Raw genomic sequence first — 22,775 nt, 5'->3', positions numbered from 1 at the left:
TTGAGCCATTCTGTGTTCTTTCTCCCACAGTCCTTAGCATGGAACCCCTTGATCCTTGCAATACCACCCACTGACACAGGAGGCAAAGGCACCAACTATGGAAAGAGCAGCCTGCCCTAATATTCCCCAACATATTTCCTATACAACAAAGACCAGCAGGGAAAGATGGAAAAATGGAAGATTTTTCAAGACCATGATCTGGGAAACATTGTCTCCCACGGAAAAGAACTCAGAGAAGCCCAGGCAGGGGAATTCCTCCATGCTTGGGTATGTGCAGTGCTCCCTGGAATCAGGTTACTGCAAGCCGTCCCCAGAAAGGGAAGCCTGAAAGCTTTTCTGCTTACCTGAAGGTTCTGGGGACGGCACCACTGATGGCTCAGGAGCTGTTCCATTATCAGTACTGTTTCCTGAAAAAGCGAAGAGAAGAGACATGGCAGCACTGCCCAGCACTGACTGTACAAAAAGCCTTGGGGAATTCTACACTATTTCTCTCAGAGCCCTTCTCTCACACCCTGCTCTTGGACTCCTCCTTACCAGTAGCAGATCTGTACCCTCCCTGCCTTTCTCCTCCAGGTGACTAGTGCTGAGTTCTAGGCTCCTGCAGCAGCACTGGCTCTCAGAGCAGGCTCTGAGGAATGCCAGGCACGAGCACACAGCCTCTGCACTCAGCACTGCCAGAGCATCCTGTAAAACTCCATCTATACTCTTCCAGAGCACTGGAAGAATGACTGCCTTTGCTAACACACACTCTTCTGCTGGAAGAGATTTCGAGAGCAGGCTATTTCTATCCCAGGAATGCTTCTTCTCCTACATCCTCATCAGAAGGATGTAGCACAAGAAGCAGTATCTAGACCCATCACGCTGGGCACAGGCTGCACATCTGCACTGCCCCGTGGTGGCCTTTGGCACAGGTCCATGTGCCTGGAAGCCAGAGGCACAAAGTCATTCCCAAAGCTCGGCCATCATGATGGGAAGGTGGCCGGCTGGCAGGAGGGATGTGCTTGTGCAAGCCCACCATGGAGGAAGAGCTGAGGGACTGAGGAAGCTGCTCCTCTTCAGGGTGATCCCAGCAGGAGCTCTAACCCTTTTGGTTTGGGCTCACCAGAATCAAGCTGGGAGTGGAGGATGACAGGCACTCCCTGCCCCATGGTGCCCAGCCATGTCCCCTGGCCCCTCCCTGCTGGGCTGTGCCCCAGATCCCTCCGAGCCCATGCTCCAACAGCCTCAGGAAGAACTCCTGTCAGGACCTTCGGCACCCTTGGCATGGACCACCCTGTACTCTGCCATCCCACCCATGAGCACTGGAGGCAAAGGCAGCAAGCATGGAATGAGCAGCCTGCCTCAATCTTCCCCAACACATTTGCTTTACTACAAAGACCAGCAGGGAGAGATGGAAGAGTGGATGTCTTTCAAGGTCATGGTCTGCATAACATTGCCTCCCATGGTAAAAAGCTCAGAGAAACCCAGGCAGGGGAACACCTCCCTGCTTGGCTATCTGCAGTGATCACTGGAACCTGGTTACTGCAAGCTGTCCCCAGAAGGGGAAGCCTGAAGGCTTTTCTCCTTACCTGAAGGTTCTGGGGCTGGTACCACTGGTGCCTCAGGAGCTGTTCCATTATCAGTACTGTTTCCTGAAATGGGGAAGGGAAGAGACATGGCAGCAATGCCTCTTCAAAAGACCTTGAGCAATTCTGTGTTCTTTCAACCACAGTCCTTCTCTCACACCCTGCAGTGGGACTCCTCCTTACCAGTAGCAGATCTATACCCTCCCTGTCTTTCCCCTCCAACTCCTGAGTTGTAAGCTTCCTGCAGCAGCACTGGCTCTCAGAGCAGGCTCTGAGGCATCCAAGGCACAAGCACAGAGACTCTGCACTCAGCACTGCCAGAGCATCCTGTAAAACTCCATCTATATGCTTCCAGAGCAGTGGAAGAATGACTGTCTTTGCTAGCACACACCCCTGTGCTGGAACAGATTCCTCTGGACATTGACAGCAATGTCCAGAGTCAAACACTTCTATTTCAGGAAGGTTTCTTCTCCTTTATCCACATCACCAGTATCTAGACCCATCAGACTAAATTCAGCCTGCATATCTGCACTGCCCCGTGGTGGCCTTTGGCACAGGTTCATGTGCCTGGAAGCCAGAGGCACAAACACATTCAAAGTGATTGGCCATCGTGATGGGAAGGTGGCCGGCTGGCAGGAGGGATGTGCTTGTGCAAGCCCCCCATGGAGGAAGAGCTGAGGGATTGAGGAAGCTGCTCCTCTCCCCAGGTGATCCCAGCAGGAGCTTTGTTACCTCTGGTTTGGACTCACCAGCATCAAGCTGGGAGTGGAGGATGACAGGCACTCCCTGCTGGGCTGTGACCCAGATCTCTCCCTGCCCATGCTCCAACAGCCTCAGGAAGAACTCCCGGCAGGACGTTGGGCACCCCTTGGCATGGGTCACCCTGTACTCTGCCATCCCACCCATGAGCACTGGAGGCAAAGGCAGCAAGCATGGAATGAGCAGCCTGCCCTATCTTCCCCAAAATATTTGATTTAAAACAAAGATCAGCAGGGACAGATGGAAGAGTGGAAGATTTTTCAAGATCATGCTCTGGGTAACATTTTCTTCAGTGGGAAAAGAACTCAGAGAAACCCAGGCAGGGGAATTCCTCCATGCTTGGGTATCTGCAGTGCTCCCTGGAACCTGGTTACTGCAAGCTGTCCCCAGAAGGGGAAGCCTGAAAGCTTTTCTGCTTACCTGAAGGTTCTGGGGCTGGTACCACAGGTGGCTCAGGAGCTGTTCCATTATCAGTACTGTTTCCTGAAATGGAGAAGAGAAGAGACATGGCACCAGGCCGAGCACTGCCTCTTCAAAACGCCTTGAGCCATTCTCTATCCTTTCAACCACAGTCCTTCTCTCACACCCTGCTCTTGGACTCCTCCTTACCAGTAGCAGGTCTGTTCCCTTCCTGCCTTTCTCCTCCAGGTGACTAGTGCTGAGTTCTAGGCTCCTGCAGCAGCACTGGCTCTCAGAGCAGGCTCTGAGGCATCCAAGGCACAAGCACAGAGACTCTGCACTCAGCACTGCCAGAGCATCCTGTAAAACTCCATCTACAATTTTCCAGAGCACTGGAAGAAGGACAGCCTTTGCTAGCACACACACTTCTGCTGGAACAGATTTCAAGAGCAGGCTATTTCTATCCCAGGAATGCTTCTTCTCCTACATCCTCCTCAGCAGTATCTAGACCCATCATGCCTGGCAAAGCCTGAAAACCTGCACTCCCCCATGGTGGCCTTTGGCACAGGTCCATGTGCCTGGAAGCCAGAGGCACAAAGTCATTCCCAAAGCTCGGCCATCATGATGGGAAGGTGGCCGGCTGGCAGGAGGGATGTGCTTGTGCAAGCCCACCATGGAGGAAGAGCTGAGGGACTGAGGAAGCTGCTCCACTCCTCAGGGTGATCCCAGCAGGAGCTCTAACCCTTTTGGTTTGGGCTCACCAGAATCAAGCTGGGAGTGGAGGATGACAGGCACTCCCTGCCCCATGGTGCCCAGCCATGTCCCCTGGCCCCTCCCTGCTGGGCTGTGCCCCAGATCCCTCCGAGCCCATGCTCCAACAGCCTCAGGAAGAACTCCTGTCAGGACCTTCGGCACCCTTGGCATGGACCACCCTGTACTCTGCCATCCCACCCATGAGCACTGGAGGCAAAGGCAGCAAGCATGGAATGAGCAGCCTGCCTCAATCTTCCCCAACACATTTGCTTTACTACAAAGACCAGCAGGGAGAGATGGAAGAGTGGATGTCTTTCAAGGTCATGGTCTGCATAACATTGCCTCCCATGGTAAAAAGCTCAGAGAAACCCAGGCAGGGGAACACCTCCCTGCTTGGCTATCTGCAGTGATCGCTGGAACCTGGTTACTGCAAGCTGCCCCCAGAAGGGGAAGCCTGAAAGCTTTTCTCCTTACCTGAAGGTTCTGGGGCTGGTACCACTGGTGCCTCAGGAGCTGTTCCATTATCAGTACTGTTTCCTGAAATGGGGAAGGGAAGAGACATGGCAGCAATGCCTCTTCAAAAGACCTTGAGCAATTCTGTGTTCTTTCAACCACAGTCCTTCTCTCACACCCTGCAATGGGACTCCTCCTTACCAGTAGCAGATCTATACCCTCCCTGTCTTTCCCCTCCAGCTCCTGAGTTGTAAGCTTCCTGCAGCAGCACTGGCTCTCAGAGCAGGCTCTGAGGCATCCAAGGCACAAGCACAGAGACTCTGCACTCAGCACTGCCAGAGCATCCTGTAAAACTCCATCTATATGCTTCCAGAGCAGTGGAAGAATGACTGCCTTTGCTAGCACAAACTCCTGTGCTGGAACAGATTCCTCTGGACATTGCTGTCAATGTCCAGAGTCAAACACTTCTATTTCAGGAAGGTTTCTTCTCCTTTATCCACATCACCAGTATCTAGACCCATCAGACTAAATTCAGCCTGCATATCTGCACTGCCCCGTGGTGGCCTTTGGCACAGGTTCATGTGCCTGGAAGCCAGAGGCACAAACACATTCAAAGTGATTGGCCATCGTGATGGGAAGGTGGCCGGCTGGCAGGAGGGATGTGCTTGTGCAAGCCCACCATGGAGGAAGAGCTGAGGGATTGAGGAAGCTGCTCCTCTCCTCAGGGTGATCCCAGCAGGAGCTTTGTTACCTCTGGTTTGGACTCACCAGCATCAAGCTGGGAGTGGAGGATGACAGGCACTCCCTGCTGGGCTGTGACCCAGATCCCTCCCTGCCCATGCTCCAACAGCCTCAGGAAGAACTCCCGGCAGGACGTTGGGCACCCCTTGGCATGGGTCACCCTGTACTCTGCCATCCCACCCATGAGCACTGGAGGCAAAGGCAGCAAGCATGGAATGAGCAGCCTGCCCTATCTTCCCCAAAATATTTGATTTAAAACAAAGATCAGCAGGGACAGATGGAAGAGTGGAAGATTTTTCAAGATCATGCTCTGGGTAACATTTTCTTCAGTGGGAAAAGAACTCAGAGAAACCCAGGCAGGGGAATTCCTCCATGCTTGGGTATCTGCAGTGCTCCCTGGAATCAGGTTACTGCAAGCTGTCCCCAGAAGGGGAAGCCTAAAAGCTTTTCTGCTTACCTGAAGGTTCTGGGGCTGGTACCACAGGTGGCTCAGGAGCTGTTCCATTATCAGTACTGTTTCCTGAAATGGAGAAGAGAAGAGACATGGCACCAGGCCGAGCACTGCCTCTTCAAAAAGCCTTGAGCAATTCTGTGTTCTTTCAACCACAGTCCTTCTCTCACACCCTGCTCTTGGACTCCTCCTTACCAGTAGCAGGTCTGTTCCCTTCCTGCCTTTCTCCTCCAGGTGACTAGTGCTGAGTTCTAGGCTCCTGCAGCAGCACTGGCTCTCAGAGCAGGCTCTGAGGAATGCCAGGCATGAGCACACAGCCTCTGCACTCAGCACTGCCAGAGCATCCTGTAAAACTCCATCTATACTCTTCCAGAGCACTGGAAGAATGACTGCCTTTGCTAACACACACTCTTCTGCTGGAACAGATTTCAAGAGCAGGCTATTTCTATCCCAGGAATGCTTCTTCTCCTGCATCCTCGTCAGCAGAATGTAGGCCCATCATGCCTGGCACAGCTTGAAAACCTGCACTCCCCCATGGTGGCCTTTGGCACAGGTCCATGTGCCTGGAAGCCAGAGGCACAAAGTCATTCCCAAAGCTCGGCCATCATGATGGGAAGGTGGCCGGCTGGCAGGAGGGATGTGCTTGTGCAAGCCCACCATGGAGGAAGAGCTGAGGGACTGAGGAAGCTGCTCCTCTTCAGGGTGATCCCAGCAGGAGCTGTAACCCTTTTGGTTTGGGCTCACCAGAATCAAGCTGGGAGTGGAGGATGACAGGCACTCCCTGCCCCATGGTGCCCAGCCATGTCCCCTGGCCCCTCCCTGCTGGGCTGTGCCCCAGATCCCTCCGAGCCCATGCTCCAACAGCCTCAGGAAGAACTCCTGTCAGGACCTTCGGCACCCTTGGCATGGACCACCCTGTACTCTGCCATCCCACCCATGAGCACTGGAGGCAAAGGCAGCAAGCATGGAATGAGCAGCCTGCCTCAATCTTCCCCAACACATTTGCTTTACTACAAAGACCAGCAGGGAGAGATGGAAGAGTGGATGTCTTTCAAGGTCATGGTCTGCATAACATTGCCTCCCATGGTAAAAAGCTCAGAGAAACCCAGGCAGGGGAACACCTCCCTGCTTGGCTATCTGCAGTGATCACTGGAACCTGGTTACTGCAAGCTGTCCCCAGAAGGGGAAGCCTGAAGGCTTTTCTCCTTACCTGAAGGTTCTGGGGCTGGTACCACTGGTGCCTCAGGAGCTGTTCCATTATCAGTACTGTTTCCTGAAATGGGGAAGGGAAGAGACATGGCAGCAATGCCTCTTCAAAAGACCTTGAGCAATTCTGTGTTCTTTCAACCACAGTCCTTCTCTCACACCCTGCAGTGGGACTCCTCCTTACCAGTAGCAGATCTATACCCTCCCTGCCTTTCCCCTCCAACTCCTGAGTTGTAAGCTTCCTGCAGCAGCACTGGCTCTCAGAGCAGGCTCTGAGGCATCCAAGGCACAAGCACAGAGACTCTGCACTCAGCACTGCCAGAGCATCCTGTAAAACTCCATCTATATGCTTCCAGAGCAGTGGAAGAATGACTGTCTTTGCTAGCACACACCCCTGTGCTGGAACAGATTCCTCTGGACATTGACAGCAATGTCCAGAGTCAAACACTTCTATTTCAGGAAGGTTTCTTCTCCTTTATCCACATCACCAGTATCTAGACCCATCAGACTAAATTCAGCCTGCATATCTGCACTGCCCCGTGGTGGCCTTTGGCACAGGTTCATGTGCCTGGAAGCCAGAGGCACAAACACATTCAAAGTGATTGGCCATCGTGATGGGAAGGTGGCCGGCTGGCAGGAGGGATGTGCTTGTGCAAGCCCCCCATGGAGGAAGAGCTGAGGGATTGAGGAAGCTGCTCCTCTCCCCAGGTGATCCCAGCAGGAGCTTTGTTACCTCTGGTTTGGACTCACCAGCATCAAGCTGGGAGTGGAGGATGACAGGCACTCCCTGCTGGGCTGTGACCCAGATCTCTCCCTGCCCATGCTCCAACAGCCTCAGGAAGAACTCCCGGCAGGACGTTGGGCACCCCTTGGCATGGGTCACCCTGTACTCTGCCATCCCACCCATGAGCACTGGAGGCAAAGGCAGCAAGCATGGAATGAGCAGCCTGCCCTATCTTCCCCAAAATATTTGATTTAAAACAAAGATCAGCAGGGACAGATGGAAGAGTGGAAGATTTTTCAAGATCATGCTCTGGGTAACATTTTCTTCAGTGGGAAAAGAACTCAGAGAAACCCAGGCAGGGGAATTCCTCCATGCTTGGGTATCTGCAGTGCTCCCTGGAACCTGGTTACTGCAAGCTGTCCCCAGAAGGGGAAGCCTGAAAGCTTTTCTGCTTACCTGAAGGTTCTGGGGCTGGTACCACAGGTGGCTCAGGAGCTGTTCCATTATCAGTACTGTTTCCTGAAATGGAGAAGAGAAGAGACATGGCACCAGGCCGAGCACTGCCTCTTCAAAAAGCCTTGAGCCATTCTCTATCCTTTCAACCACAGTCCTTCTCTCACACCCTGCTCTTGGACTCCTCCTTACCAGTAGCAGGTCTGTTCCCTTCCTGCCTTTCTCCTCCAGGTGACTAGTGCTGAGTTCTAGGCTCCTGCAGCAGCACTGGCTCTCAGAGCAGGCTCTGAGGCATCCAAGGCACAAGCACAGAGACTCTGCACTCAGCACTGCCAGAGCATCCTGTAAAACTCCATCTACAATTTTCCAGAGCACTGGAAGAAGGACAGCCTTTGCTAGCACACACACTTCTGCTGGAACAGATTTCAAGAGCAGGCTATTTCTATCCCAGGAATGCTTCTTCTCCTACATCCTCCTCAGCAGTATCTAGACCCATCATGCCTGGCAAAGCCTGAAAACCTGCACTCCCCCATGGTGGCCTTTGGCACAGGTCCATGTGCCTGGAAGCCAGAGGCACAAAGTCATTCCCAAAGCTCGGCCATCATGATGGGAAGGTGGCCGGCTGGCAGGAGGGATGTGCTTGTGCAAGCCCACCATGGAGGAAGAGCTGAGGGACTGAGGAAGCTGCTCCACTCCTCAGGGTGATCCCAGCAGGAGCTCTAACCCTCTTGGTTTGGGCTCACCAGAATCAAGCTGGGAGTCGAGGATGACAGGCACTCCCTGCTGGGCTGTGCCCCAGATCCCTCCCTGCCCATGCTCCAACAGCCTCAGGAAGAACTCCCGGCAGGACATTGGGCACCCCTTGGCATGGATCACCCTGTACTCTGCCATCCCACCCATGAGCACTGGAGGCAAAGGCAGCAAGCATGGAATGAGCAGCCTGCCCTAATCTTCCCCAACACATTTGCTTTTCAGCAAAGACCAGCAGGGAGAGATGGAAGAGTGGAAAATTTTGCAAGGTCATGGTCTGGGTAACTGTGTCTCCAGTGAAACAAGAAATCAGGGAAACCCAGGCAGGGGAACACCTCCATGCTTGGCTATCTGCAGTGATCACTGGAACCTGGTTACTGCAAGCTGTCCCCAGAAGGGGAAGCCTGAAGGCTTTTCTCCTTACCTGAAGGTTCTGGGGCTGGTACCACTGGTGCCTCAGGAGCTGTTCCATTATCAGTACTGTTTCCTGAAATGGGGAAGGGAAGAGACATGGCAGCAATGCCTCTTCAAAAGACCTTGAGCAATTCTGTGTTCTTTCAACCACAGTCCTTCTCTCACACCCTGCAGTGGGACACCTCCTTACCAGCAGCAGATCTATACCCTCCCTGTCTTTCCCCTCCAGCTCCTGAGTTGTAAGCTTCCTGCAGCAGCACTGGCTCTCAGAGCAGGCTCTGAGGCATCCAAGGCACAAGCACAGAGACTCTGCACTCAGCACTGCCAGAGCATCCTGTAAAACTCCATCTATATGCTTCCAGAGCAGTGGAAGAATGACTGCCTTTGCTAGCACAAACTCCTGTGCTGGAACAGATTCCTCTGGACATTGCTGTCAATGTCCAGAGTCAAACACTTCCAGAGCAGTGGAAGAATGACTGCCTTTGCTAGCACAAACTCCTGTGCTGGAACAGATTCCTCTGGACATTGCTGTCAATGTCCAGAGTCAAACATTCCAGGAAGGTTTCTTCTCCTGCGTCCTCATCACCAGTATCTAGACCCATCAGACTAAATACAGCCTGCATATCTGCACTGCCCCGTGGTGGCCTTTGCCACAGGTCCATGTGCCTGGAAGCCAGAGGCACAAACACATTCAAAATGATTGGCCATCGTGATGGGAAGGTGGCCGGCTGGCAGGAGGGATGTGCTTGTGCAAGCCCACCATGGAGGAAGAGCTGAGGGATTGAGGAAGCTGCTCCTCTCCTCAGGATGATCCCAGCAGGAGCTTTGTTACCTCTGGTTTGGGCTTACCACCATCAAGCTGGGAGTGGAAGATGACAGGCACTCCCTGCTGGGCTGTGCCCCAGATCCCTCCTTGCCCTTGCTCCAACAGTTTCAGGAACAAATCCGTGCCGGACCTTTGGCACCCCTTGGCATGGACCACCCTGTACCCAGCAGTCCCACCCACGAGCACTGGAGGCAAAGGCAGCAAGCATGGAATGAGCAGCCTGCCCTATCTTCCCCAACACATTTGCTTTACTACAAAGACCAGCAGGGAGAGATGGAAGAGTGGAAGATTTTTCAAGATCATGCTCTGGGTAACTTTGTCTCCAGTGGGAGAAGAACTCAGGGAAATCCAAGCAATGGGAACCCCTCCATGCTTGGGTATCTGCAGTGCTCCCTGGAACCTGGTTACTGCAAGCTGTCCCCAGAAGGGGAAGCCCGAAAGCTTTTCTGCTTACCTGAAGGTTCTGGGGCTGGTACCACAGGTGGCTCAGGAGCTGTTCCATTACCAGTACTGTTTCCTGAAATGGAGAAGAGAAGAGACATGGCACCAGGCCGAGCACTGCCTCTTCAAAAAGCCTTGAGCAATTCTGTGTTCTTTCAACCACAGTCCTTCTCTCACACCCTGCTCTTGGACTCCTCCTTACCAGTAGCAGATCTGTACCCTCCCTGCCTTTCTCCTCCAGGTGACTAGTGCTGAGTTCTAGGCTCCTGCAGCAGCACTGGCTCTCAGAGCAGGCTCTGAGGAATGCCAGGCACGAGCACACAGCCTCTGCACTCAGCACTGCCAGAGCATCCTGTAAAACTCCATCTATACTCTTCCAGAGCACTGGAAGAATGACTGCCTTTGCTAACACACACTCTTCTGCTGGAAGAGATTTCGAGAGCAGGCTATTTCTATCCCAGGAATGCTTCTTCTCCTACATCCTCATCAGAAGGATGTAGCACAAGAAGCAGTATCTAGACCCATCACGCTGGGCACAGGCTGCACATCTGCACTGCCCCATGGTGGCCTTTGGCACAGGTCCATGTGCCTGGAAGCCAGAGGCACAAAGTCATTCCCAAAGCTCGGCCATCATGATGGGAAGGTGGCCGGCTGGCAGGAGGGATGTGCTTGTGCAAGCCCACCATGGAGGAAGAGCTGAGGGACTGAGGAAGCTGCTCCTCTTCAGGGTGATCCCAGCAGGAGCTCTAACCCTTTTGGTTTGGGCTCACCAGAATCAAGCTGGGAGTGGAGGATGACAGGCACTCCCTGCCCCATGGTGCCCAGCCATGTCCCCTGGCCCCTCCCTGCTGGGCTGTGCCCCAGATCCCTCCGAGCCCATGCTCCAACAGCCTCAGGAAGAACTCCTGTCAGGACCTTCGGCACCCTTGGCATGGACCACCCTGTACTCTGCCATCCCACCCATGAGCACTGGAGGCAAAGGCAGCAAGCATGGAATGAGCAGCCTGCCTCAATCTTCCCCAACACATTTGCTTTACTACAAAGACCAGCAGGGAGAGATGGAAGAGTGGATGTCTTTCAAGGTCATGGTCTGCATAACATTGCCTCCCATGGTAAAAAGCTCAGAGAAACCCAGGCAGGGGAACACCTCCCTGCTTGGCTATCTGCAGTGATCGCTGGAACCTGGTTACTGCAAGCTGCCCCCAGAAGGGGAAGCCTGAAAGCTTTTCTCCTTACCTGAAGGTTCTGGGGCTGGTACCACTGGTGCCTCAGGAGCTGTTCCATTATCAGTACTGTTTCCTGAAATGGGGAAGGGAAGAGACATGGCAGCAATGCCTCTTCAAAAGACCTTGAGCAATTCTGTGTTCTTTCAACCACAGTCCTTCTCTCACACCCTGCAATGGGACTCCTCCTTACCAGTAGCAGATCTATACCCTCCCTGTCTTTCCCCTCCAGCTCCTGAGTTGTAAGCTTCCTGCAGCAGCACTGGCTCTCAGAGCAGGCTCTGAGGCATCCAAGGCACAAGCACAGAGACTCTGCACTCAGCACTGCCAGAGCATCCTGTAAAACTCCATCTATATGCTTCCAGAGCAGTGGAAGAATGACTGCCTTTGCTAGCACAAACTCCTGTGCTGGAACAGATTCCTCTGGACATTGCTGTCAATGTCCAGAGTCAAACATTCCAGGAAGGTTTCTTCTCCTGCGTCCTCATCACCAGTATCTAGACCCATCAGACTAAATACAGCCTGCATATCTGCACTGCCCCGTGGTGGCCTTTGCCACAGGTCCATGTGCCTGGAAGCCAGAGGCACAAACACATTCAAAATGATTGGCCATCGTGATGGGAAGGTGGCCGGCTGGCAGGAGGGATGTGCTTGTGCAAGCCCACCATGGAGGAAGAGCTGAGGGATTGAGGAAGCTGCTCCTCTCCTCAGGATGATCCCAGCAGGAGCTTTGTTACCTCTGGTTTGGGCTTACCACCATCAAGCTGGGAGTGGAAGATGACAGGCACTCCCTGCTGGGCTGTGCCCCAGATCCCTCCTTGCCCTTGCTCCAACAGTTTCAGGAACAAATCCGTGCCGGACCTTTGGCACCCCTTGGCATGGACCACCCTGTACCCAGCAGTCCCACCCACGAGCACTGGAGGCAAAGGCAGCAAGCATGGAATGAGCAGCCTGCCCTATCTTCCCCAACACATTTGCTTTACTACAAAGACCAGCAGGGAGAGATGGAAGAGTGGAAGATTTTTCAAGATCATGCTCTGGGTAACTTTGTCTCCAGTGGGAGAAGAACTCAGGGAAATCCAAGCAATGGGAACCCCTCCATGCTTGGGTATCTGCAGTGCTCCCTGGAACCTGGTTACTGCAAGCTGTCCCCAGAAGGGGAAGCCCGAAAGCTTTTCTGCTTACCTGAAGGTTCTGGGGCTGGTACCACAGGTGGCTCAGGAGCTGTTCCATTACCAGTACTGTTTCCTGAAATGGAGAAGAGAAGAGACATGGCACCAGGCCGAGCACTGCCTCTTCAAAAAGCCTTGAGCAATTCTGTGTTCTTTCAACCACAGTCCTTCTCTCACACCCTGCTCTTGGACTCCTCCTTACCAGTAGCAGATCTGTACCCTCCCTGCCTTTCTCCTCCAGGTGACTAGTGCTGAGTTCTAGGCTCCTGCAGCAGCACTGGCTCTCAGAGCAGGCTCTGAGGAATGCCAGGCACGAGCACACAGCCTCTGCACTCAGCACTGCCAGAGCATCCTGTAAAACTCCATCTATACTCTTCCAGAGCACTGGAAGAATGACTGCCTTTGCTAACACACACTCTTCTGCTGGAAGAGATTTCGAGAGCAGGCTATTTCTATCCCAGGAATGCTTCTTCTCCTACATCCTCATCAGAAGGATGTAGCACAAGAAGCAGTATCTAGACCCATCACGCTGGGCACAGGCTGCACATCTGCACTGCCCCATGGTGGCCTTTGGCACAGGTCCATGTGCCTGGAAGCCAGAGGCACAAAGTCATTCCCAAAGCTCGGCCATCATGATGGGAAGGTGGCCGGCTGGCAGGAGGGATGTGCTTGTGCAAGCCCACCATGGAGGAAGAGCTGAGGGACTGAGGAAGCTGCTCCTCTTCAGGGTGATCCCAGCAGGAGCTCTAACCCTTTTGGTTTGGGCTCACCAGAATCAAGCTGGGAGTGGAGGATGACAGGCACTCCCTGCCCCATGGTGCCCAGCCATGTCCCCTGGCCCCTCCCTGCTGGGCTGTGCCCCAGATCCCTCCGAGCCCATGCTCCAACAGCCTCAGGAAGAACTCCTGTCAGGACCTTCGGCACCCTTGGCATGGACCACCCTGTACTCTGCCATCCCACCCATGAGCACTGGAGGCAAAGGCAGCAAGCATGGAATGAGCAGCCTGCCTCAATCTTCCCCAACACATTTGCTTTACTACAAAGACCAGCAGGGAGAGATGGAAGAGTGGATGTCTTTCAAGGTCATGGTCTGCATAACATTGCCTCCCATGGTAAAAAGCTCAGAGAAACCCAGGCAGGGGAACACCTCCCTGCTTGGCTATCTGCAGTGATCGCTGGAACCTGGTTACTGCAAGCTGCCCCCAGAAGGGGAAGCCTGAAAGCTTTTCTCCTTACCTGAAGGTTCTGGGGCTGGTACCACTGGTGCCTCAGGAGCTGTTCCATTATCAGTACTGTTTCCTGAAATGGGGAAGGGAAGAGACATGGCAGCAATGCCTCTTCAAAAGACCTTGAGCAATTCTGTGTTCTTTCAACCACAGTCCTTCTCTCACACCCTGCAATGGGACTCCTCCTTACCAGTAGCAGATCTATACCCTCCCTGTCTTTCCCCTCCAGCTCCTGAGTTGTAAGCTTCCTGCAGCAGCACTGGCTCTCAGAGCAGGCTCTGAGGCATCCAAGGCACAAGCACAGAGACTCTGCACTCAGCACTGCCAGAGCATCCTGTAAAACTCCATCTATACTCTTCCAGAGCACTGGAAGAATGACTGCCTTTGCTAACACACACTCTTCTACTGGAACAGATTTCGAGAGCAGGCTATTTCTATCCCAGGAATGCTTCTTCTCCTGCATCCTCATCAGCAGTATCTAGACCCATCATGCCTGGCACAGCCTGAAAACCTGCACTCCCCCATGGTGGCTTTTGGTACAGGTTCAGGTGGCTGGAAGCCAGAGGCACAAAGTCATTCCCAAAGCTCGGCCATCACAATGGGAATGTGATTCTGGAGATGCTGGGCACATCCTGCCCCTGCATCAAGCTGGGAGTGGAGGATGACAGGCACGGTCTGCCCCATGGTGCCCAGTGATGGCCCCTGGCCTCTCCCTGCTGGGCTGTACCCCGGATCCCTCCCTGCCCATGCTCCAACAGCCTCAGGAACAGCTCCCTGCAGGGCCTTGGGCATCTCTTGGCATGGATCACCCTGTACTCTGCAGTCCCACCCACGAGCACTGGAGGCAAAGGCAGCAAGCGTGGAATGAGCAGCCTGTCCTAATCTTCCCCAATACATTTGCTTTGCATCAAAGACCAGCTGGGAAAGATGGAAGAGTGGAACATTTTTCATGATCATGCTCTGGGTAACTTTGTGTTCAGTGGGAAAATACTTAGAGAAACCCAGGTAGGGGAACTCCTTCTTTCTTGGCTATCTGCAGTGCTCCCTGGAACCTGTTACTCCAAGAAGTGGAAGCCTGAAATCTTTTCTCCTTACCTGAAGGTTCTGAGGGTTTCTCCTCTGGTCCTTCAGGATCTCTTTCATTATCAGCACCCTTTTCTGTATAAGAGAAAAGAAGAAGCATGGCAGCAGGGCCTAGCATTGACTGTTCAAAAAGCCTTGGGGAATTCTGTGTTTATAGAACAAGAGCTGAGGTGGTAAGTGCTGTGGATCCTTGTGGGGCTGGGCAGTCAAAGCCCTGAGGAATCTTGCCCAGCCTCTTGGCTCTTCCTGTCTGAGATGCCTGTGTCATCCCATGTCCCCAGTGGCAAGACTTGAGCATGTCCCTGAGAGGCAGTGGATGGCCCAGAGCCCAGCTGTGCTCCCTGGCTGCAGTGTTCTCAGCCACAGGCACACAGGTGTCTCTATGCAGCAAAGATCCCTTTGCCTGCCCAAGGAAGCACACAGCAGCCAGAGCAATTCAGGGGATGCCATCAGACTGGGCACAGCCTGCGCCTCTCCACTCCCCCATGGTGGCCTTTGGCACAGGTCCATGTGCCTGGAAGCCAGAGGCACAAAGTCTTTCCCAAAGCTCGGCCATCGTGATGGGGAGGTGGCCGGCTGGCAGGAGGGATGTTCCTGTGCAAGCCCGCCATGGAGGAAGAGCTGAGGGACTGAGGAAGCTGCTCCTCTCCTCAGGGTGATCCCAGCAGGAGCTTGACCCTTCGGGTTTGGGCTCCCCAGCATCAAGCTGGGAGTGGAGGATGACAGGCACGGCCTGCCCCGTGGTGCCCAGCCAGGGCCCCTGGCCTCTCCCTGCTGGGTGTGCCCCAGATCCCTCCCTGCCCATGCTCCAACAGCCTCAGGAACAACTCCCTGCAGGACCTGGCTAATAGGCTTGCCTTGGGCTTCCCTTTGCATGGATCACCTTGTACCCAGGCCTGCTGCGAGAGGCAAAGACACCAAGTGTGAAAAGAGCACCTTCCTCAAATCTTCCCCAATACATTTGCTTTATAACAAAGACCAGCTGGGAAAGATGGAAGAGTGGAAGTTATTCACAGCCAGGATCTGGGTAACTTTGTCTCCAGTGGGAGAAGAACTCAGAGAAACCCAGTCAAGGGAACTCCATCCTCCTTGGGTATCTGCAGTGCTCCTTGGAACCTTGTTACTGCAAGCTGTCCCAGAAGGGGAAGCCTGAAGGCTTTTCTCCTTACCTGTATGTTCTGAGGTTGGCATCTCTGGTGGCTCAGGAGCTGTTTCATTATCAGCACTGTTTCCTGAAAAGGGGAAGAGAAGAGACATGGCAGCGTGGCCTAACATTGTCTGTTCAAAAAGCCTTGGGCAGTTCTGTGTGTGTAGGACAAGTGGTGAGCAGGGAAGTGTTTTGGATCCTTGTGAGGCTGAGCAGTCAAAGCCCTGAGCACCCCCTCCCAGCCTCTTGGCTCCCCCTGGCTCAGATCCCTGTGCCACCTGATGTGTCCATGACCCCTTGTCCCCCTAGGGCAGCGCTTGAACACAAGGCCCTCACACTCACTGCAGTGTCTCCTGCTTCACAGCCACTGCTGTGTCAGCCAAAGCTGTGACTTCCAGTGGCAACCAGCCTCAGTCACAGGTCCCTGCAGGATCTGGTTACAGGATTCCCCTGGGCATCTCTACAGGGATCCCCTTCTATCCAGGCCTGATGCAGGAGGCAAAGGTGCCAAGCACTAAAAGAGCCACCTCCTCAACTATTCCCCAGTGCTTCCTCCTTGCAGCAAAGAGCAGCAGGGAAAAATGGACTTGTGGAGGGTATTCACAGCCTTGATCTGAGCACATTTGTCTCCCCTGGGAGAGGAATTCAGGGAAACTTCTGTGGGGGCTGCATAATTCCCTGGGACTGTTCGCCAAAGGGGCTGCCTGAGGGCTTTGCTCCTTACCTGAAGTTATTGAGCTCGTTGTCACTGCTGTGTCAGCAGGTGTTGCAGCAGTGGCTTCTGATGGAGGGAAAAGAAAAGAGATAGCAGCACTAGGGAACTCTTTGCACACAGGACAGTTGTTGAGTAAACAGGTCTGGGAGGACCTGTGTGTGTGGCTGAGCAGCCACACCTCTGGGCAGCCTTACCCTGCCTTTTGTCAGCCCCAGGCCTTGTGCTGGGCTGTAACAGATTCCTGGGGACATTGACAGCTGGCTATTTCTATTCCAGGAATGCTTCTTCTGCTACAGCATCATCTGGACCATCAAGACATTCTTTCCCTGGATTGCAGCTCTATGCATTTCTGACAGTTTACATTACTTTTTTCTTTTTTATTCCTTCCCTGTCATCATTATTTCTGAATAAAGGGAACCTTGAGTGATATCAGCCAATTGGTGAAAATACTTCCTCAAATTTTGGTTTCAGCCTTTGTTATTGCTTTTATTCTTCCAAAATGTTCTAGTTATTTGTTTTTAAGTTGTTGGGTTTTGCTTTATTTAACCTGTCATTCTCAACTCTTGATAAAAGGAATGAGTTCAGGTTTGAGGGGTTTGTTTGTTTTGTTTTTCATAGATGTAAGAAGAACAAATAACAAACCAACCTTGCTGATAAATGTGTGATACTGACAAATGGCCAGTTTGCATCATTAATCAGAATTAGTTAATTATTATTATTAACTATTATTAATTAATCATTAATTGACAAGTAAAGAATAAGCTTATTTACTCTGCATGAAGGCTGCTGCAAGCATAATTTTATCTAAAGCATTAAAAGCATGCAGCTGAAAGACCAACATATTTGTGGCTAAAATCCATGTCACTATCACAGTCTGCACATCCCAGCAGACATTTGAAAAATAGACCCCACTTTTCTAGAGCTTTATAGGGCTTTGAAAATCCAAAGTGAGGAAAATCTTCTACACATTTTTTCTGATTGAAAATGTATCTCACATAGAAAAGGCTCATGCAAAATACAAGTAATCCATTAGCCTCCTCTAGGTGAAGGAAAACACGAGCAATTGTGGCAGTTCCCTGCCAGGTCTCTTGCCTTCACTGGTCATTGAGTTCTATAAACAGCATTATTTGTTCCCCAGTTAGTATAAATGGGTATTTTTCCTATAACCGTGATAATATGAATCTCTGCTGGCCACAGGCAATGGATGTTGGAACAGCAACTTGTTGCAGAGCTAGCTTTTCTTACAGCTGCTAGAGCTGGGAGGCTCTGGCTAGCCATCGTCCAGGAGTGCCCTTTGGACTCAGGAAGAACAACATCCATGGTGCCAGCAGAGTGCATGAGCTGCAATTGAACCTTCTGGATGGACTTGACAAAGGTAAGCTGAGCAAAGGTGGCTGATTTATGGCTCTGTGTGCCTAGATCTAACCTTCTATGTATGGAAACAGGATGTGTAAATGGGCTTGGGCATTAGCACTGTGATAAAGAAATGGATGTTACCACCAAGCATATACAATAGCAGAGACATCTGGCTGCTGAGTATGGCAGGGCCTTTGCCAGTTCTATTTAAATGGACACATCCTGCAAAGCTTTTACAGTGTTTGCTTAGAATGAAAAAGGTTTCTGGGCAGATCTATCCTGATGCAAAGTCAGATCAAGTGCAAAACGGGTATTGCTTTCAGTAAGTCTTAGCACAAGAATGTTCACATCTTGCTATTGCCTACAAGCCTCCAACCAGGAAACCAACCAACAGACAATCTTGACAACTTCTATGCTTATGATTTACAGCTGAAAATTGGTCTGTAGCACACTGTGGATGTTGCTGGAAATACATCAGTTCATTCACAGTAGGCAACAGAGACCCACAACCATCTGCTGCCAGTTGCAAGCTTAACAGGTCTTAATTCGGCTGATAACTCTGCAATTTTATCTTTGTATTAACTAGGAGTTCCTGTCCTCTCACAGCTTCAAGCTGCTACAAAACTCTGCATAGAGATGCTTTACTTCTGCTAATGTCTTCACCCCCTTATACCTCTCGCTGAGTATCAGGAAAAGGCAAGTTTAGCTGTAGGCTCTGGCCCACAACTACCAACTTTGGCACAAAGCCAGAAAATGTACTAAGTGGCTTAAGGAATGACACCTTTAGTTTGAACAGACTATGGTGCAACCCTCTTGAAAGCTGGTGGTGATGTTTCCATTAATTTATTTCAAAAGGAAAGAACAAAAGCTCAGTGAGCCGGCTCAGAGGGAGCTGCTTTCCAGACTGGTTGGTTAAGGAGCCTCTGGCCAAAAGGGTACTGGGGTGGAACAGTTGCACCTTTTGTTATGACTGTAACACAGCTTGAATTACCTGGGTTTAGTATGAAAGTCCTGAAAACTGCTCTTGGAATTTGGCTGAATTAGGTTAATCATAAGCACCAGTGATTTTCCATTGTTCTGCTAACAAGGAAAGCCGTTGGCTTACAGTGACATCTTTCATCATTAATTAATCAAAATCTAGACATGCTGAATTGTGTATCACAACTGGCTTCTCAACAGCTGCTGAAAGTACTAGAAAATCCATTCACTGCCACACAATAGCTGCCTTGATAAATCACAAAACAGAAGATAGTGGTTCTTACCTTTCAAAAGGCTCAGCACCAGGCCGAGCCACACAGCGAAGAACACAGAGCGTCTCATTGCCACTTCTGGTGCTGCTGCCACTTGCTGCTAAGCCTCAGAGAAAGTGCCTTTCTCTTCTGGCGTCAGCTCATTTAAGGTCCCAGGCACAGGTAAAGAGCTCAGCCCTGAGCTGACGTCATGGTGGCAAGTGGCAAATGAAAAATTCAAGCGGTGTTTTTCTTCCTCCTCAGGCTGGGAGGAGATTTCTGGACCTGCAGCGTTCTTCTTTTAAGTCATAAATACTTGCGATATGTTGACACAAGGAAGTTACTGCTAAATAAGCTGACATGGGAACTGACAGTGCACCAGCTATCCCCTGCCAGCTTTCCATACCAACACCTTCCACGCAAATTAAATGAAGAGTGCAGTATAATCTGTTCTTAAAGTGGAAGAGGTGACCCTGTGCCAAGGCATGCTAATTATGCACTTGGAAAAGAGTACCTGGGATCCACATGCTCACTTCCCATGCAATAAATTACCAGTACAGACGAGCTTCATTCCTCAAAGTCCAATTATTTTTTCTCATAAGCAAAATCTTATGCTAAAGCACTTCTTACTGCTTAACAGGTTAAAAAGAAAGAGAAAACATCTGCACCTTTGACATCAAAGAAACAGGACTGACATTGGCCCTTCTGACAGTTATCATGGCTGTTTTGTTTGCTGCCCTCTTATGTGTGTTGCAGGCTCACTAAAGTAGTGGTCAAAAAGGATGAGCAGGCAGGACAGCTGTTTTTGTCTTTACCTGAGTGGCAGCCTCCCTTTCTTGAGGCAAAGTGTATTTTTGCCAGAGAGACATTTGTAACCAGGGAATGTCAGGCTGGAGCAGAAAGCCTGCAGTAGATCTAGAGATGACAAAAAGCCCAGAAAGCCATTAAACAGGTAACCCTGCTGTGACACGTGAAAAATAGATTGGAGACTGAGACTTTTTAACCTTGTACTCAAGGAAGCTTCTGAAATGGCCAGTGAGAGACCAAGATGAGAAAAAAGGTCTCTGTGGGCAGGAGCTGGTTATCCCAAAGTCTCTTACTTCTAGCTGCCTCCCCTTCCCAAGTTTTCCATTGTTTGTTCTGCTTTGTGCTCCAGTAAAATGCACTGCTTGAGGTCAGCTGGGCCAGATCTGTGATTTCCAGTTCCTCCTTTTCAGGCTAGGGTGCAATTTCTCTCATTTTGAAGGTCTGAGTGACTCTGTATCCTGCCACAACTGCCAGTAAAGTCTTTCTCTGAAATAAACACAGCTTATGCCATCCTTACCAGACAAAAGAAGGACAAACAACCCACCAGTGTATCCCCTGCAATGCCACTTCTAATGGCTGTGGTCCTGGTCTGTCTCCTCTGGCAGACCCCACTGCCAGCAACACAGGCAGGTTGTGAACACAGGTTGTGAACACACTACTGAATGCCACGTAACAGCTCAGGGTAGTAAATGCCTCTCCCTTTGTCTGCTTTTGTTTGATCTTCTGTTTTAAGAACAAGAAATGCAGTCTTGGGTAATCTCCTATTTTGAGAGGGTGTATCTCCTTGAATGAAGGAAGGTGAGAGAGACCAGAAGTATTACTCAAAGTCATTCCTGAGCATAGGGTTTTCTTAAACTTTTAACTTGCACTGAACCAGGAAACACTGCTGGCTTACTGACAGCAAAAACGGTTGTGTGCCTCTCTGCTGGCACAAGGAATGAGCAGCCTTGTCCCTCTGTGAACGTGCTCAGGATGCTGAGCCTGAAATGTGGGGGTTTTGCCTGTGCCTTCCTTTGTATCTCTGTCCCTGAAGTCCCTCCAGCGTGACCTGCTCCCCACACCTACCCCTAGTCCCCACAGTGATCCCCTGGCAGCCCCCCTCTCCCTCTGTCTGCTCCTTCAGGCCATGCTGGATTCAGCTCCTGCCCTGCTGCTGCTCTCTCCCATGCCCATTGCCCATCAGATCACTCAGTTCCTCCAGGCCCCTCCCTAAAACTGCTTTGCCAGGAAGCTGACAGAATAAGAGAAGGAAATGCCTGGGAAACATTTGGCCCCAGTGCCCTGTGCCTACCTGCTTGGCCAGTGTCCAGCCTCCACCTCAGGCCACCACCACCCTCCCAGCTTCAGGGGGACATCCAAAAACTAATCCCAAAGTCTTGTCAGAATAACAAATTTCAGTGCTGTGAGCCCCAGACCCAGCAGGTGCTTCAGGTGGGAGTGGGTGTGCAGAGGAGGACAAACCTGGCTGTTGGAGAGTGGCACAGCTTTATGTCACCCATCCTCTGGCAATGTCCATCTCCCAGATTTACACTCCAATTTTCCAATGCTGCCTCAAGGTGCAGCTAGATTAATCCAGGTCTCAAAATCTCCCTGTTGGCTGTGAAGCAAGTGCATGGGACCAAAATAACTTCTCAGGGCACTATAGAAAACGAGGGCCAGGTCTTCAGCAGGTTTAAATGGTGCAGCTTTCCTGCCTACACTAGAGACTACTGGTTGAGTGTGCAGTCCTGCACCTTAGAACTGTTCTCTACAGTGAATGCACATCAGGAGCTGGTGTGTTACCTATATTTATAAATTTTACTTCCATTCCTGCCTGGTTGTTTACCTTTATTACGATCACAGTTTTGGCAATGTGAGTCATTTGCAATGCAAAAGGCCCCAGCTCCTCCAGGAAGTAATGCCCTGAACAGACATATATCTTCACAGACTAGCAGATTTCATCTCTGCGTGCCCTTCCCTGCCCATTTGTGACACACCAGTGGTCACAACAGGCTCTCTCCAGGAAGGAAAGTGATAGGCTCTATGTGCCCATTGCTTGGTGATTTGTGGGGGAATTAATTATAGAGATATGGTGGTTTAGGAGGACAGACACAGAGAATTAACCAAAGAGGAAAACTGATACCAGTGAAACTGCACTTACTAATTAAGTCATTAAGCACAATAAAAAGTTGACTGTTAGTCCAGACAGACTCACACAGCCACAGGAGTTGTGATGTCCTGCAAGGAACTACAGAGAAAACTTCCTTTGCAGAAATAACTCAATAACTTTCCAGAGGCTGTAAAATCAAACTGTTGTGTGTCAAAACTCGGATATGACAATCAAGAACACTGAACATTATTATGAAATTAAAAATATGCTATGTTTAGTAACAGTAGCTGCTCTATTATATCAATACTTTTTTATGGCAGGAAAAAGAAATACCAAAAGTAAAGGGCCTTATCTATCTAGTAGAAAGTGCATGTAATCAAGAGGCAATCATGCTGTCAGAAGAGAAAGTAGGAAAAATTGTCTTTTACAGTTCTTTATGTGCATCAGCTCACTACTTTTTTCCTGCATATTTTTCAATCCTTTTTCTTGCTAGATTCCTCTATATTTTGTTATTTCATGTAAATTTGGTTCCTCCACTATATATGACATATATAAGTAGAAATACATGTTTTAATTAGCTAAAAGTTAAAAAAAAAGCTTCAGCAGTCTAAATCAAAGCTTTAGCTATGGATACAGATTCATATATAATCAGGAGAAGCAGATATTCTTTGACTTCTTTTCAGGTGGTTCCCAAGAGTTTGAGGGCACACACGAGGGATGCATTCAGTGGTCTCAGAGGCACTGACGTGCAAATCTGAAGTGGGCAGGGCTGTTAAATCATAACCCCAAAGAC

At 50.9% G+C, this 22,775-nt stretch overlaps 1 protein-coding gene across 33 annotated transcripts in view; it reads right to left on the bottom strand.

The window, feature by feature from the left end:
* The window catches only part of MUC13 (mucin 13, cell surface associated), a 31,778-nt gene extending 12,501 nt beyond the window's left edge, over nucleotides 1-19,277 (bottom strand). Inside the window, exons 1-16 of one of the 33 annotated variants that reach the window (XM_059852657.1) lie at nucleotides 19,120-19,277; nucleotides 16,511-16,567; nucleotides 15,809-15,871; nucleotides 14,652-14,714; nucleotides 13,567-13,629; nucleotides 12,344-12,406; nucleotides 11,172-11,234; nucleotides 9,949-10,011; nucleotides 8,679-8,741; nucleotides 7,508-7,570; nucleotides 6,332-6,394; nucleotides 5,128-5,190; nucleotides 3,951-4,013; nucleotides 2,745-2,807; nucleotides 1,569-1,631; nucleotides 345-407 (exon numbers count right to left, since the gene is read on the bottom strand). In XM_059852657.1, coding sequence (XP_059708640.1) covers nucleotides 345-407; nucleotides 1,569-1,631; nucleotides 2,745-2,807; nucleotides 3,951-4,013; nucleotides 5,128-5,190; nucleotides 6,332-6,394; nucleotides 7,508-7,570; nucleotides 8,679-8,741; nucleotides 9,949-10,011; nucleotides 11,172-11,234; nucleotides 12,344-12,406; nucleotides 13,567-13,629; nucleotides 14,652-14,714; nucleotides 15,809-15,871; nucleotides 16,511-16,567; nucleotides 19,120-19,177 — 997 coding nt within the window. In that variant the 5' untranslated portion in view covers nucleotides 19,178-19,277. The remainder of the gene's footprint in view (nucleotides 1-344; nucleotides 408-1,568; nucleotides 1,632-2,744; nucleotides 2,808-3,950; nucleotides 4,014-5,127; nucleotides 5,191-6,331; nucleotides 6,395-7,507; nucleotides 7,571-8,678; nucleotides 8,742-9,948; nucleotides 10,012-11,171; nucleotides 11,235-12,343; nucleotides 12,407-13,566; nucleotides 13,630-14,651; nucleotides 14,715-15,808; nucleotides 15,872-16,510; nucleotides 16,568-19,119) is intronic. The other 32 variants (XM_059852666.1, XM_059852663.1, XM_059852660.1 and 29 more) reach the window with 32 other exon arrangements.
* Between the last annotated feature and the right edge of the window lie 3,498 nt (nucleotides 19,278-22,775).

The sequence above is a fragment of the Haemorhous mexicanus genome, chromosome 8 (assembly GCF_027477595.1).
Source record: "Haemorhous mexicanus isolate bHaeMex1 chromosome 8, bHaeMex1.pri, whole genome shotgun sequence".
NCBI classification, from domain to species: Eukaryota; Metazoa; Chordata; class Aves; order Passeriformes; family Fringillidae; genus Haemorhous; species Haemorhous mexicanus.
This window is presented reverse-complemented; position numbering and strand designations above follow the sequence as displayed.